At 49.8% G+C, this 17,320-nt stretch overlaps 1 protein-coding gene across 1 annotated transcript in view; it reads left to right on the top strand.

The window, feature by feature from the left end:
* The window catches only part of PLXNC1 (plexin C1), a 449,291-nt gene that overhangs the window by 263,440 nt on the left and 168,531 nt on the right, over positions 1-17,320 (top strand). Inside the window, exon 18 of the mRNA XM_069229118.1 lies at positions 12-65. Coding sequence (XP_069085219.1) covers positions 12-65 — 54 coding nt within the window. The remainder of the gene's footprint in view (positions 1-11; positions 66-17,320) is intronic.

The following is a 17,320-nucleotide window of genomic DNA, read 5'->3' as shown; positions in this document are numbered from 1 at the left end:
TTCTCTTTTAGTCCACAAGCCCGGACTCCACGTTAATGGAAGAGCTGTGCAACGCCGTGCCCCCAGTAAGTTCATTCAACAAGTGTCACTCTGGTGCTTTCTGACGCCACTTAAAAATGTTGATTGTATTTTCGGTGTATTGTGCGTCTGCTCAGAGCTGTGTAGTTGACTAGCGCTTTGGCTGCATCACACACAAATATATTTTCCAACGTATGTCTTCATAGGTTCAATACTTACAGGCTCTCACTCTCGCCCCATCACAGCTTTCCAAGCGATTGTGTTAAAGGGCGTCCGGATACACGCTGGTGTTAGGAGAGGTGAAAGGGTGAACGCGAAGTGTAGTGCACGAGAAAACATCAGTCACAAAAAAGCAATGTGACATTGACGTCAAAGAGTGGCTGGCATGTAGATACCGAGATGCGCAGCGCTTCTTGCCTGAAGGGAGAGCGCCTCGACCAAAGAGTGAACACAGAGGCCTATGCGATCGAAGCACCGAACACTGCAATGGGTCGCAAGACCTGCTCTGGGCCTGTGAGTGTGGCAGCAGTGCTTTAGATGGGCAGGTACTGTACGGGACTGAGTACCTCCACTTCTTAAATTTGAAGGGGAGAGTACCTGTACTTCTCAGTACTGCTGCAATACATTACAATGGATGAGTACAGGCACTTCTCAGGAGCAAACGGGCACTCTAAATAGAGAGTACCTGCACTTCCATATTTACATTTAAAGCACTGCGTGACAGGCGACTAACACGGATGCTTCTAGTGGGGGAGAGGACCACAGCCCCTAGAGTTCATTTCCTGCGGGAGCCGGGCACTATTAAAGGCTTTTCTTTTGTCCCGTGGCGCGGAGCAGAATAAGGCGCGCGGGGCAAAGAGCGGGCCGTCTGCGCCCCTCTGAGCGCCGAGGAGGCCGGGGCTTCTCTCTTGGTCCCCCTTTATCTCCGCATTCTTACGTCATGTTCAAATTAAAACTGCCTACCTCCAAGCCTCATGGTAAGCCTTGTACTTCTATAATGAACCATTTGACAGGCGCTGCAGGCTCTGTTGACAAACAGATTACTTTTCGAAAGCACTATACATTCGTCTGCTCTGACTCACAGTGCTGGGGGATCTCAGGGTATGGTCACAGGTGCAGCAACCAATGGGCGTTGGGTGTGCGCTGCCTAACATTGAAGATGTTATATCTACCTCTCCATCCGAATCAATTTCTCACCCCCCTGTGAAGCATAAGAAAATGACCAGCCACTTCCCTGGAAGCATCAGTTTAAAACGCTCAGGATGGAATGGGGTCTGCTGCTCTCTAGTAAACTCGGGGATTTGAACTGTCTACCTGCATCTGTACAATCGTTGCTTCTAGTGAAAACATCACTTGAATCTTTGTCCTCCAGAATAACTTTAGTTAAAAATAGCACAGCTAGCTGCTTAGAAATCCTACAAACTAATGCCAAACTTACCCCCCACCAAACCCGAGTACAACCATGGCACCTCTTCTGTTGCCCCACCTCCTGTACAACTATCACGTACTAACAATCATCTAACAACCATCTCACTCATTCTGCATCCGAGTCTGTCAGTCTTCACGACTCCCTCCCTCCATGCGCAACCTGACAACCTCAAACCTTTTGTAGTGCACTCACTTCAGACTGTTTGCCCTCAGTCCTCGATCTCCCCCCTGTTGTAATTCTAGGGAACCTACTGTCTCTTCCTCAACCTGATTCTGTGTCTTGAGACAGCTTAAAGAACAAAGCAATTCACTGGATGGGCTGTAAAACTGGACTGACTAAGGCCATCTTTGAGGACTTAAAAACGATAAGAAGGGTTAGCTGGATTGGAAGGGGAATTAAGGGGCAGATGTATGAAGCAGTTTTTGCGACCGGTAGAAGGCTTCTGGCCATGTACCATCCCTAATTTGCGAGTCGGTAACTTGTTACAAACTCACAAAATAGGGATTGCGAGTCGCTAGTAGGAAGGGGTGTGCCAAGGGCGTCCCTTCCTAATAGCGAGTCGCAGGGCCATGTATGAATGTTTTGCAACCATAAATCAGGCCGCAAACATTCTCAGTTACCACCAACTTCAAGTTGGTGGTAACCCATTCACAAACGGGAAGGAGTCCCAAGGGACCTCTTCTCCTTTGAGAATGGTAGTGAAAACACTTTCTAAGAGCAGGCAGTGGTCCCATGGACCACTGCCTTCTCGTAAAAAATGAAAAGAAAACATGTTTTTTAATTAAACACATCCAGTTTTCCTTTAAGGAAAACAAACTGCATTTAAAAATCAAAAGATCACTTTATTTTAAAGCAATCACAGTCAAGGCGGTCTGCTGCCCCCAGCAGGCCACCTTCCCTGTGATTGTGGCCATTCCCAGTGGTGTTGCAAATTGCAACCTACCTCAAGAATGTTAGGGCCAGATGTAGCAAAGGGTTTTACCCATTTTGTGTCTATGGGAAAATGTGTTCGTACATATGGCCCTTAATGAGGTGGGTCATTTCCGACCCTATTGGGAATCTCTAAATGTGTCTGAGACTCATTTGTACATTTCTATTTGTGAGTCTCTAATTGCAACTCGCAAAAAGTTGCAATTAGAGACTCGCAAATAGAAATGGACGTACATATGGCCCTAAATCTCTTCCAGCTGATTGTGTACTCATCTCTTTCAAATCCCCCAGCTTGATAGAGTTAATTTTGTGCAGAACTAGAACCAAGTTACCACTGTCCCTTTCCATCATGTGATAACTGTCCTATTGGGTTACTTTTATCATCCCTTGAATCTCAAGGAGGGGCCAGGTTCAGCTACCAATATTGTCCTACCTCGGCCTACTGAACTCTACCCTTCATTTATCACTCACAATCGTTTTACACCTTTGGTGGAGTTGGATGGCACAGATTGACAGTCAACCAGAACAGAGAAGATTTATCCTCTGGTTGATCTCATGTCCACAAGCTTCAGGCCACTGCCTTTTATTACGAAGGACCATATGGCAGTGCGGTGTCCCTCATTACTTTTCTCATTAACTAGTGTGGTTTGCTGCGTGCCCCAACCCTGTCTGCTTGTGATTCAGGGATCTTCCCCACTTTGTAGGTTTTTATTCTGGAAAATTGCAAGTTTACGTTCCAAGGTGTTGCTTACTCCTTGGTTGGATTTCATGTTTCATTTTCATATTCTCTGTTTTCAGGAGACTTGGGCCACAGAGCATATCCACATCAATGGATTTAAGACATTACACCAACCTGCTATGCCACCCCGTGCTGGCAGATCTAATGGTGGGCTAGCTATTTTTGTTTCAAATTTACTGCCTCACCCCACGATCAATGTAGGGTCCAACTCACATTATTTGATTATATTGATTATAATCTTAACTTCATAATTGTTAATTTTTATAACAATGCACTGTTATCTGATATCACCAACGTATTGTCCCAACTTGAACATGACTTGAACAATTTATGTTGTTCCCAAGGGAAAGAACCCCTTTTTATTGTGGGGTGGCGACTTTAACATACAATTATGCAATTTTCCACTCTAAAGGGTTTGTGGCTTGGTGGACATTATTGACATTGACCAAACTCACTTCCTTCATTGTGATTATGGAACAAAACTGACTGACTTATTGATAAAGTTTTACCTTGCCTTTTCTTATGAATTATGTCTCCCACAAGCTCTTTTAATCCCACCTTCAAAGGTTGCGACCACAACACTGTTACTGATTATATTCTTGCCCCTCACAAGCTTGAGAACCTTTTCATGTGTGGGTTGAAGCCACCTTGACCAAGAACATTTCAGCTTTTTGGCATGTTATTAGTGGTCCCCTTTTAAAGGATGATAGTGCCCCCAGACTAGAGATGGCCATTAATGAGTCTGATTGGGTTGCTCACTTTTCAGAGATTTATTCTACCCTAGCACGCACACCCAGGGTCCAGCCTTGTTGCTGCTGAAGGCTCAGCGCAAGGTTTTAGTAATCTGTCTCTTACCCTGGACACAATCATTATGACATTGGCAGGCAGTAAGGGCAGGCAAGTCCCACGCCCAGTCGGTATTCCCATCGACCTGTTTAAGGCCAATGTACCCCTGTGGGGCTCTATTCTGATCGGGTGTTAGGGGCTTGCTGCCGTTCTGCTGACATACTGATTACCTGGTCAGAGTCTGTAATAGTTCCTACTTTTAAGAAATGCGACCACTCAAACCCCTCCTGCTATTGCCCTGTATCATTACTTGATTCGCTGTTGAAAGTAAGTGAGAAAATTCTACTAGATCGAGTTGAAGAGTGGGTTGAAGCCACCAACATCCTCTTAGACCTGCAGAGGTCTGGGAACAATTGGGCAGGAACTAAACCTTAATCTGAATATAGGCAAATATACTTAAAAAAAAAGGTCAGCTGTTTTTAGCGTTTGTGGACTTATTGCGTGCCTTTCACTGTGTCCTTCACAGCAAACTGTGGGCAATCTTACCTGAGCCTATGGTGGGTCCCTAGATAATCGTCCTCCTGAGAGAAATATATTCAAGGGGAAAGGCAAGGGTGCGCCTTGGCCCCAGTGGCGAATGTACTGATGCTTTTAATTTTTTAAGAGGGGTTAGACAGGGCTGGCTCCTTGCACTTTTCGTATTCACCTTGTACTTTAACAACCTAGGTGCTGTATTAACTAAACACTGTAAAAATCTTCTCCAAATTGGCCACAATCCTGTATCTTGTTTGCTTTAAGGCGACGATGCCATCCTCTTGGCTCGCACCCCGCTTGGTTTGCAGTAGCTTCTTCCTTGTTTTATCAACTATATGTCAGAGCATGGTTTGATTGTTAACAGAGGGAAGACCTTTGTTATGAAGTGAGGCGAAAAAGCCAGAAAGTGTCAGGATTTTATGGCCAGCGATGCCAAGTTTAGCCTCACCTCGACGTTTTGCCATCCCGTTATTTTATTGGAAGCACATGGTGCATGCTCTTCAGCCTTAAGCAATAGGAGACTGCATTTTAATAAATGTGTGGCTTTGCTCTAAATTTTGCCAGCAAACTAGGCAACAAAACAATGCTAGAGAGTGCAAAATATGTTTCCGTTTGATAATGCAAATCCTCCGGGAACCGACTTTTAAACAATGCTGCTGTGCAACAAATGTCTTCTGTAGATATTTGCTGTAGGATCTCCATCTTTTTAGGGTCAGTGATTTGATTAAGGAAAAAATAGTTAATCAGCAATGATGCGCCACAGACCGATTGTTAACATTTAATTGATTTTAACTGCTATTATGTATTTGACTGTGCACTTTACATATGTACTGTATGCGTTTATTGTTTTGTAGTCATGAAAATCAAATAAAGCAGATTTTGATTTAACTTGCACTCACACACGCGTGCACGAACACGCACACACTCGTATATGCCTCACTCATATCTCTCTCTCTCAAACACACACACACACACTTAGACCTCCCACTCATACCTCTTGCTCTCTCTCTTTCTCGTTTCAACTTTTCCACGTTTATTCATAAACCTGCAAAAGTACCATATAGAACAATATCTTGTATAATAGGCTTGAGGTTCACTCTGGGATCCATGAAAAACTGGGGGATATCTCGTATCACTACAGGAAAAGCAAAAACCTGTGTTTGGGGAATGCGATACCACTCTGACTGTGCTGTTCCCAGGAGGGAGTCCAGAGGCTCCATGGTGAGAGCAAATAAAAGTGGCGATCAGGGACATCCCTGTCACGTGCCCTACCCACCCGGAATAACGGGGAGAGTTAGCCATCAACTTTCACCCTGGAAATCGGGTCGGCATACAGCATTTTTGCAAAATAGATAAAGTAGTGCCCCAGGCCCATACAGTGCAGCACCGCAAAAAGGAATGGCCAATCAAGAGAATCAAACTCTTTTGCATCGAAAACCTTCTAGCTTCAAGAAACACTGAGAGGGTTGACACCTCAGGTCAGAAGTGATGTAGCATTGTCAGAATACTACACAGGTTGCTGTCAGTAGCTCTACCTTGAATAAAACTGGACTTGTCTACAGAAGTGGCCGCCGTAAATCTCAATGGGAGGGGCTGGTGGGGGAGGAAATTAAAAAAAAAAAAAAAAACGTCCTGTTCTGCCGCCGTTGCTGCCTACCACCTCGCTTCTCTGCTCTCCTGGTGTCTGAATAGTCCCTAGGGCACCAGCAAAGGCTCCCCATGCAATGCTGGTGCTGCTCTCATGCTATAAATAGCATGAGAGCAGCGCCTAGGATTGGTCTGAGCGGCTTGGCCTGCTGCTCAGACAGTGCACTGGGGTCTGTGAAGTTTCTCCAGCCCCACTGTGCAACATAGCCGGGTTGGAGAAACCTACATGCGCATGTCAGTTTGGCTGGCCTAAGGTGGCCGGCCCCACTGGCATGCACACTTTGATGGTCATTTCGACCCTGGAGGTCTTCTGACCACCAGAGTAAATGTGGCAGTCCCACCACCAAAAGGCTGGTGGTGAAGACCGCTCCATTATGAATGTGGCGGGTTGGCCTCTGCCAACCCGCCACATCTCCACTCATACTGCCATGGCAGCCGGAACCACCGGGCCGGAGATGATCATCTCTGACCCTGCGGTCCACAAAAGACCACCAGTGGTATTAGGAGCTGGGTTTCCACCATGGTTTACGCAGCAGTATCACCACCATGAATACCATGGCGGAAAGGCTACCGGAGACGGGGAATTCCTTCCCTGTCGCTGGTAGATGGCTCCGCCACCCCCCAGCAAGCACTAGACCCTCCCTCCCCCTTCCTCCACTTTCCACCCCTTCAGCCACATCGAACCCCATCCCTCCTTCAGCCACATTGACCCCCTCCCCACCCCTCAACACCCTTCAGCCACATCGACCCCCTCTCCTGAACCCCCTCAGCCACATCGACCCCCTCCACCAACCCCCCGCATACATGCACGCATTCACAACAACATCCATACATGCACTCACAACTCCATTCATACACGCATTCATGCCATGCACACATTCACAACAACATCCATACACACACTCACAACTCCATTCATACACACATTCACAACAACATCCATACACGCACTCACAACTCCATTCATACACGCTTTCATGCACGCATACTCACTCCCATTCAAACACGCATACTTGCACGCATACACACTGACATGCAGACATGCACTCACTTCAACATACAAACATGCATACAACCACGCATACACACATTCTCTTACACATGCAGACACCACACACTCACACACGCACACACAACACCCCACACCCTCCCACCCCCTCCCCTGTCGGATGATCACCTTACCCGTTCCAAGGAGAAGGTCGTCCGTTAGGGAACCGGATGGGGCGCTTCCACCGCTGGCAGCGCCCCGCCAGCAGGACACCGGTAGTCCATATTATGGAACCACCAGAGCACCTTCGCCCGCCAGCATGACTACTGCCCGATTTCTGCCCAAAGTGTGGCAGAAATCAAGAAATACCCGTGATATGGCGGGCGGGAGACAGCCAGCACTGGCAGTCTCCTGGTGCCCGTGGCTTTGGCGGTCTTTATGGAAGACTGCCAAAGTCATAATGAGGGTCTATGTGCACTCCACTCCTCCTTCCCCTTCCCCACCACCATAGACCAGCCCTACCCATCCCTGCACATCCTGGCCGAGCCAGCAGCAGAAAAATAAAACAATATTAAAATATACTTTTATTTGCAGCTGCTGGCTCAACCAGTAGGGCGACACTCCTTCGTCTGTATGAAGGAGCCACTCCTGCTTGTCCAGCAGGACCCAGTTGGTCACCAGTGGATTTAGCCTACTTGGGATAATCTGTGGCAGACTCTTGTTACCTGCATTATGCAGCAACAGAAGTCTATAAGAGCCTATTTCTGTGGGGTCCCGTGTCTGTGCGCCCAGCTTAAGTATTACAGAAATCAAGGCATCTCTAGAAGTAGGGGGAGGGAACGCTCATCCAGTGCTGTGTTAGATAGCTCAAACCGCTGGGAGCCGAGGAGTTCCTTGAATCCTGTAACAAATTAAATTGTCAATCCGTTGATGCCAGTGGCTTTACCAGTCGTGAAGCTAGCGGTCACTAAGGCTACTTCTATCAATGTAATGGGTGCTAATAAATAGTCTTGTAAGCCACCCTCCACCCAGGCCAGCATGAAACAGTCAAGAAAAGTGTCAATTTGAGCTGCTGAGTCATGGAGCTTGAAAGCGGAGCGGCCTGTGTAATAGTCATTAAACGTTTGGAGAATAGCCGAATTCCTGGATATCAGTTCTTCAGTATTCATGGCAAGTGATTCAACAATTGTCTGGTCTGGCACCCCACAAAAGCCATGAGTGCGTCCTATTGGGTCTCTTGCCTTCCCTGTATATACACGCCTGCACATTTTACCCAAATATGAAGCCTCACAATCAGGCACTTCCCTGAACTGAACCAGTAAATCATTCAGTGTTGCCTGGTCATTCACATCTTAGGCAGCCTTGAATTTTAATTGTGTTGTCGTCAGCTGATCGGCCAATGTTTCCAACTGAGTTCTAATGGATCTGATGGTCCCAGCTTGGTTTGAATTGTATATAAACTTTAAATGTTTCTCATGAGGTGAGATATCAGGGGTCAGAGCCTACGTCAAAAAACTCCCTGATCGCTGCTGCTATTTCAGCTCGGAATACAGAATCTTTGAGGGGTACAAAGGGAAAGAACGCAGGATGAAGGGTGTTTCCCAGCTCATGCAGCATAAACTTCAATACTACTGGGGAGTGGTCTGAGATAGTGTGGGGTAAGCAGTCAACACAGTGCACCCGCAGGATTATGTCAGCTGACTGCAGCTACAAGTCAATTTGAGAGTGTGTATCATGTGCTGAAGAATAAAAGGAGTATACCGAGCTGTCTTTTCAGTGTGCGCGCTAACCATCTACCACGTGATCTGAGGGGAGAATATTGTTGAGGGTGCATACTGCATTAGGGTGACCAACCCAAGAGAGGTTGTCCAGTGCAGTGTGGGGTTGAGTACTAAATGAAAGTCACTCTTATCTTTTTGAGTTCGGTAATGCTGTGCAGTAGCTCTAGGGACTCTGGGGAGTCCGCATAAGGTGCATATCTATCAATGAGTGAGGGTAGCATCATGCAGCTGCCCATTAATATAAATATACCTCCCCTTTGGGTCTAAATATATATATATCCAGCCTTAAAATACAAAGTTTTCTGCTCTACTATCACAGCACCTGCTGCGTATTAACTATATGAGGCAAAGTAATGACTACGTCCCAGGCAGCCATCAAATGTGGAGGTTCGACCGTGTATATCTCTTGCTAAAAGGCTATCAGACCCCAAGATTCACAAGGTAAGCCATAATCAGTCAGTGCTTCTTAGGATTCTCCTGACATTCAAATAAGCTATCTTGATCATGCACGCCATCTGAAAACATGATAATGGGGACTGGGCATTCTTGACTAAATGCACTAAAAATCAAACACCTAATAAAATCAGCCTTCAGCACCAAGTTGTAGATCATGAAGAAAGAAATAAAGAAAGGAAGAAAGAGAAAAGGAGGACAGTCAAACCAACACAAAGATACCTGCAACATCCCTTCCCCCCCCACCCACACTAATTACCTCAATAATCAGTGAATAACACCTGCTACCCAACCATTCTTGAGCCATTGCTTAGCACAAAAGGGACAGAAACCATCGCAAAGTACTACGGTCCAATTTAAAATGGTTGAAGGTGCCATGCAGGTGTTGCTTAGCATGGTATGTCGCAAGCCAAGAACAAGAACACAATGTACCAGTGACAACTGCAAGGGCAAGACTTGCTAGTGAAGCCTCCGTAATTATCTTCATTGGTGACATTAACAAGAAGAGTCGGAGCATTTGGAGGGGAGTCCCACTAGTTAGGGTGGAGTTCCACCACTTTTACCAGGTATATTACTACTTTACCCTTTTGTTAAGTCGTCAGCGTCACCATCACTGTATAAGTCCGTTGAGGTGGGATCTACATTGTCTGGACCATTTTGTGCAATTCTCCACTTCTTGTATACATTTTTGAGCTGTGCTTTGATGCTTTTCATGGCGTGTTTTGGAGACGTGAACACAACCCCTGACCTCGGGGCGTGGCCACGGAGCCGAGCATGGCGCACGCTTAACTGTTCGGCTCCGGAGGGGCCGACTTCAAATGGGTGCCTGGACGCGCTGAATCGGGCGATCTCGTGCCCAGAGAGGAGGGGGACGACTGCTGCGGACGGGGGGGACCGCGGAGGTGCGGACTTGCCCCCTGGAGCGGGCTCCCGAGTGGCTGGGGCTGCCCGGGACTGAGGAGAGAGGCCGCGGCCCTGTCGACGGGCGGGACCGGGACGCGCTGGGCTGGGAGGCTCCCTGTGTCGGAGCACTGAAGGTGAGCGGCTGGTACGCCCAGGGCTGCTAAGGCGCGGCTGCGGCCTCCGACGGACTCGTGCGCCCCGGCGTGGGCCTGGACCCGCAAGGTCGCTGCCGGATTGCGGCTGAGATCCCGGATTGGGCAGTGTGCTGCGCCCGGCATCGGATTCGGACGCGGGCCCACCCTGAAGGGGGGGGGGGTGCGGATCGGAGCGTCTGGTGGCGAGTTGGCCCCCTGCTCGAGGGGCGGAACCTGGTGCCTCCTGGCTGCGGGACTGCATACAATGAGGAGACGGGGGGCCTCCCGGGGCTACCCGGTGAGGGGCCTGCTTTGGGTACGCCCCCCTGGGGGACGCACAATCGGTGCGCCGGTGTTGGATGCCCTGGGGCCCACGGATGCCGACGACGGGACTCTCTACGCCCAGGGCGGCCCGAGACGAGCGTTGATTGTCCTTTGTGGGGCGGGGCAGTGTGGAATCGCCCTGCGCCATCCGCCATCGACTGCCAGAGTTGGGGGCCAGGTGCCTTTGTTCCCAGGTGCGGGGCCCCCCTTGGTTGACCGAACCAGTGCCGATCTGAAGGCCTGCTGCATCCACCCCTCCTACACACAACGACGCAAATCTACGAAAGCACACCTGCCCCGGTTTAGCCCAGGACTGGTTCCTCATCTGTGGAGCGCGGCGCACGCATGATCGTTTGGTCCGCGGGGGGCCACCGGCGGACCCGGGTCTGAGCGCAATGGATCGGACGATCCTCTATCGCGGGACAGACGCGGTAATCCGCGCGAACGTGGGGGGCCGCTGGGACCTGTTTGCGGCGCCGGCGCGGACCCTCGGTGGAACCGGGCCACGCAACGTGGGTGGAGTCCCTTGACCCGGCCGCTTGCCGCCGCTTGCAGCGCTGGGTGTGGCTGGCGGAGTGCCTGGGGCTCTCCCTGGAGCGATCAGATCCAGAGACTGCGACAACAGTGCCCTGGGCTAGTAGACAAATCAACAGCAAACAGCAGAGGCGCCTGAACGGTGCGCTAGACTCACTGAGTCACCCCTCCCTGCCTGGCCAATGCCCCCCAAGGGCAGACATAAGAGCAAAGCCATGGACCCCCTGACACATACACCACTGGGGGACAATGAACCGACCATGCAGAGCCAGTCGCAAATCAAAATACAAGACACTCTAGACAAGATACTGGGAGCCATTGAGGACACCAAATCCACATTACAGCGCAACATCAATCAAGTGGCGATAGAGGTGGGCCTCCTGAGAGCCGATCACCACAAATTGGCCGACAGAGTAAAAGAAGTGGAAGCAACGCTAGCGGAAGTCGTCCCAAAACAAGTAGACGTATCAGCGGAGGTGACCTCCTTGGCTGGCAGAGTGGCGAAGCTCGAACAGCGAGCTGAAGATGCAGAAGGTAGAAATAGGAGGAACAATATTCGCGTGGTGGGCCTCCCTGAGGGGGCCGAGGGGACGAATATAGTGGAGTTTCTGGAGAAATGGCTAAGTACAGTTGTCGCACCAGGATGCCTGACCCCCTTTTACTCACTGGAGCGAGCACACCGTGTGCCAGCTAGACCACTCGCTCCTGGCAGGCCACCACGAGCAGTAATAGCTAAACTCCTGCACTACAGAGACAGAGACATCCTCTTACAGAAAGCCAGGGAAACTGGCCCGTTTAAAGTAGCCAATGGCGAAGCAACATTATTCCCTGACTTCACATTGGAGGTCCAAAATAAGCGCGCCTCCTTCTTAGCCGTTAAAAGAACCTTGCGAGAAGAGGGGATACAGTACTCGCTGCTCTACCCAGCAAGACTACGAGTGGTTGCGGAGGGGAAAACCACGTTCTTCCAAACTCCAGAGGAGGCATGGGAATGGCTCGAAAGATCTGGGACACGGCCGACGCGACCTGCACCGGAGAACGGCGGGGCGGGCGGGACCCAGCGGACCCCGAGGGAGAAAAGACCCAGAGACCGCCAGCGGCTGGCGCCAACTCGGACACAGAGAGAAACTGGCAAGAGAGAGGCCCTGGAAGCGGCGGCCAAGGTGGGTGGAGAGTCATTGCCCCGGGAGGTCTCTGAAGAGGAATCGGACGATACGGTGGTGTCCTCGCCCGATGGCTCTGGGGATTCGACTTACACACCAAGAGTGACCCCGCAGACCGCTGACGAACTTGCATAGATCGAACCCGCTCCGGCGCTGAAAGGCGAGACAAGATAAGTAGTGAGGTGGCCCCTCCGGACCTGGCCACTCCCACGGACCAGACTCTTGCCTGTCAGTTCTGACTGGCGAGTATTGCATTGATGTGTTTGAATAATTTGCAGTGTTGCAGAACTTATTGGGCAGCCTACAGTTCCGGAGGTGCCCTGGGGATGGGGAGTTGGGGTTTGCAGTTACTAGTTATATCGGCTACATGTGCGAAATGGTATGAGCATGAGGAAGGTACAAGCTTGTGGGGGAATCGATCGGGGCCGTGGGCGTGCCGGCCCTACATACAACAGGCCTTGAGAATAGGATGGCGGACTACAATATCATAACTTGGAATGTTAGGGGGATGGGTACTCCTGCTAAGAGGCATAGAATTCTTTCCTTTCCAAAAAGGAGAGGTGTGCAGATAGCTATGTTACAGGAAACCCATCTCGCACCTGGAGAGGGAGAGAAACTAAGGCGTAGATGGAGGGGACAGGTGTTTGCCACAGAATATTCAATTTACGCAAGGGGAGTCCTGATTTGGATTAGGGCGGGGGTCCCCTTCACGATTGATTCCTCCAACATAGACAGAGAGGGAAGGTTTGTCATATTGGAAGGGAAATTACAGGGGCTCCAGTTGACCCTGAGTTGTATATACGCCCCCAACCAGGACCAAACATCATTCATGACGGACCTGTCTAGGCACCTCACTCGTCAACACATGGGGGAAGTACTAATAGGAGGAGACTTTAACGCAGTGCTCGACATTGACTTAGATAGATCTACCCCCCCACTACAGGGAGCAACATCAACCAAAACAGCAAAAAAACTAGTTGGGTGGCTAGACGACTGGGGGCTGGTAGATGCTTGGCGGTTTCAACACCCAGCGACCAGGGATTATTTGTTTTATTCGGGTCTCCATCAGGTACACACTAGAATCGATAGGATAGTTTGCACCGCGGGACTGGCTCGAAATATGACCCATGCTGAGTACCTTGCCCGCACAATATCAGATCACAACCCTCTATTACTGACATTGAGAGTATCACAGGACAGACCCCCATACTATCATGGAGAATGCTCCCGACAGCGCTAGAAGACCAGGCATACAGGGAGGAATTACGATGCTACCTAACAGAACATATAGAAACTAACCAGGGATCCACTTCCGCCAGAGGCATAGAGTGGGAGACACTCAAAGTGGGGACACGGGGTCACTGTCTTGGATAGTCGGTGGGGATAACACGTACGCTTGAGAGAGAATTAAATGCACTGGAGAGGGTCATACATGAGGGGGAGCTGAGACAGGGCTCCGCAGGGCAAGTGGATGAAGAGTATGAACGTGCACGTAGAGAGCACTCCCAAGCTGAAGAGCGGCTTAGATGCCATAGTAGGCAAAGATACTTGGCATCCATACAGTCAGAGGAGGGGAGATCCGGTAGACTTTTGGCATGGCTGGTGCGCCCGTACAGAGATAGTGACCCTATTGCAAGTGTACTAGACAGGGGGGGAGCACGCAGACTCAGCCCAGAATCCATTAACGACGCATTTAGAGATTACTATACAGGAAGCCCACAGACTTGAGGACGGGGACCCTTGACAATTTCCTAACTCGGATACCCCTACCGGTATTGAGCCCAGAGGGCAGGGTCGGCTTGGGGGGCACAGTGACCGCGGAGGAGACAACTGAAGCAATTGCACAGTTAGCCCCTGGGAAGACCCCAGGTACAGATGGTCTCCCTATGGACTTTTATAAAAAGTATAAATCCTTACTAGTCCCCAGACTGATAGAAATGTATACGGAATCGGCAAAGAACAGAGAACTTCCACGCACACTGCGTGAGGCATTGGTAGTACCACTTCCTAAAACAAACAGCAGGGAGGCATCAGTAACAGACTTTCACCCACTATCAATGCTAAATAGCGACTTTAAGATCCTCAGTAAGATCCTGGCCAACCGGCTATTACCTCTTATGCCCACCCTGATACATCCTGACCAGAACGGTTTCATACCTGGTCGAAGCACCTCTCTAAACCTTAGGCGTATTTTCTCTATCATACATATGCCCAGTGAATCGAAACCGCCAACCGGGATCATGCTAGCAGTGGACTTTGAAAAGGCCTTTGACTCAATTAGATGGGACTACCTGAGGGTGACAATGTTAAAGATGGGTCTGGGTGAGGGCTGGGTCGAATGGGTGGATCTGTTATACTCATCCCCACTGGCAAGGGTCAAGACAGGTAGGACAATCTCTGGTGCTTACCCAGTGCACCGAGGAACTAGACAGGGATGCCCCCTGTCTCCATTGTTGTTCGCCCTGGCGATGGAGCCCCTGGCGGCCTGGGTACGAGGGGACGGAGCGGGTAGAGGGATTCAGTGGGGACCAACTGACCACATTATCTCGCTATATGCAGATGACATCCTGATCTATCTTAGAGATGGGGCGAGCGGTCTCCCCTGGGCCCTGAACGCCCTGGAGGAGTTTGGAGAGGTGTCAGGATTAAGACTTAACCGTAATAAAACATATGTGTTCCCCCTGATGCCCGGATATAGATGTCCTGCAAAGTGCCCAACAGACCTGAAATGGGCCTCACGGACATTTAGATACCTGGGGATCCAGATCTATCATGATGTGGGAGACCTAAGAGAGGGCAACCTTGGTAGTGCACTCCGATCCCTGAGATCCTCGGTAGAATTTTGGCGCTCTCTGAAACTGTCGGTGATGGCCAGAGTGGCGCTCTCCAAGATGATCATGCTCCCCGACTTCTCTATTACTTCACCAACTTGCCACTGTTAATACCCCGAGCATGGTTCCGCGATCTGAACGCATTACTCAGAGAACTAATATGGGACAATGGGCGCAGGCGAACAACACTTACAACTATCTGCAGGCCACCCAACACGGGTGGCCTGGGAGCCCCCGACTTTGAGGCATACTACCTGGCATCCCAATTACAGTGGATACCCGGCTGGCTTGCGGGCCAGGGCCAACTGGATTTGTATACAGCCCAGGGAGCAATTGACACGGCGTGGATTGCGGCATGCATGACAAACAGAAAGATAACCCCCCCTGGGAACAATATAATGATAAAAGTGGCAATGGCATGCTGGAAAAGATGCACGAAAAGGGTGGGAGTGGCCCCTCCATATTCCCCAGCTCTGCCACTGGCGGTGCTCGCCATAGAACCTAGGGGGAGGGGGCCGGGAAGCACGGGACTTGGCCCCTGGTTGTCAGCTGGAATAGAAGTAGTGGGAGGACTCTTTAAGGAGGGAGTGATGAGGGGATTTGCTGAATTAACGGAAGAGGGTGTCCCCGGGGGGCAGTTCCTGCTTTACGGGAGGCTAGTACACACTCTTAAAACTCACTGGGACACAGTGAATGCGGATCCTGCCACACATGAGGTCCTGCACTCACTGTTGACATTAGGGGAGGAATCGCATCTGATCACCAAAATATATCGGGCCCAAGTTGAGGCAGCTTTGGACCCATTACGGTCGCTGAGAGGACGGTGGGAGGGCACATTTGGGCGGGAACTAACTGACTCAGAGTGGAAGAGAATACTGGCCTACCCCCGGAAGATATCACGTAATACACGGTTAAGATACATTCAGTACAATTATTTGCACAGAACGTACCTCACACCTCACAGACTGTTCCGTATATATGGAGGGACTTTGGGGACTTGCCCGAGATGCGGAGGAGGAGAGGCGTATTTTGACCACATGGTCTGGACTTGCCCAGCGATCCAGATAGGCTGGAGGAAAATATTGCCCACCCTGACTGAATTGTTTGAGTTTGAGTTGAGACCCACCCCTGAGCTGTGCCTGCTGGGCCTCAGACCGGCTGCGCTTTGCGGAAAAGTGAAGGGGCGCTTTCTGGACCTTTCCCTGGCCCTTTATAAGAGACTAATCTCGAGGGGCTGGACGTCCACAGACCGTCCTCTACTGTCCAACTGGAAAAGGGATATATCAACATGGTCTAGAGCTGAACTACAGGTCCTAAAAGCAGAAGAAGCCAGGAATATTCGCCAGGTTCCTATAGCTCCGGGGTGGAAGAATTTAATGACGAGTTGGGAGAGTATAAATAAGAGGCTGGCAGGTCCAGTAGGAGAAACCAGTGAAATCCAATCCCCACCGAGGTTGGAACCAAATGGTGGAAGTACATAGATAGACACCCAAAAGTAGACCCAAACCACACATAGATCACATCAAGAATAAGGGTGTGAGGACAGTTGGAACTCTGACCCCCACTCCTCGGACAGTAATAGCAAGCAACGTGAGTGACCCACCACTCCCACGGTGCGCCGGTGCGCCCTGGGTTGCCATCTTCCATCACCCAAAAACGAATACAATATAGTACCTTCAAGCTAACAATCACAAAAGCCATTCGCACAAAGCCGTAAAGTTGACCTTTTGGGGTCCTTTGTTTTCTTTTTTCTCCCCTTCTTCCTTTTCCCCACCTCCAACCGGTCAAATATGACTGTCACCAGAAATTATATATCACATACCTCGAGTTCTCCCTCTCCCCCACTTTCCTCTTCCCCCCCTACCACTTTTATCTTCCTGCACTTAACCCTCTACGCCACCCTCCCAAGTTATAATGAAGAAGGGATCCAAGTTTGTTGTTTGATTGTTGATTATGCAGAACAGCGAATTGAAGAAAGGAAACACGCTTTAACAAGTAAATGAGCACAATTTGTTGAATAAAGAACATTAAGACAAATGACAATAAAAAGTGCAAACAATGAGCAGAAGGTAGAATATAGCATAATAAACAAAAAATGCATGTAAAATGAACAAGTATGAAACTGT

This window comes from Pleurodeles waltl, chromosome 4_1 (assembly GCF_031143425.1).
Source record: "Pleurodeles waltl isolate 20211129_DDA chromosome 4_1, aPleWal1.hap1.20221129, whole genome shotgun sequence".
Lineage (NCBI taxonomy): Eukaryota > Metazoa > Chordata > Amphibia > Caudata > Salamandridae > Pleurodeles > Pleurodeles waltl.
This window is presented reverse-complemented; position numbering and strand designations above follow the sequence as displayed.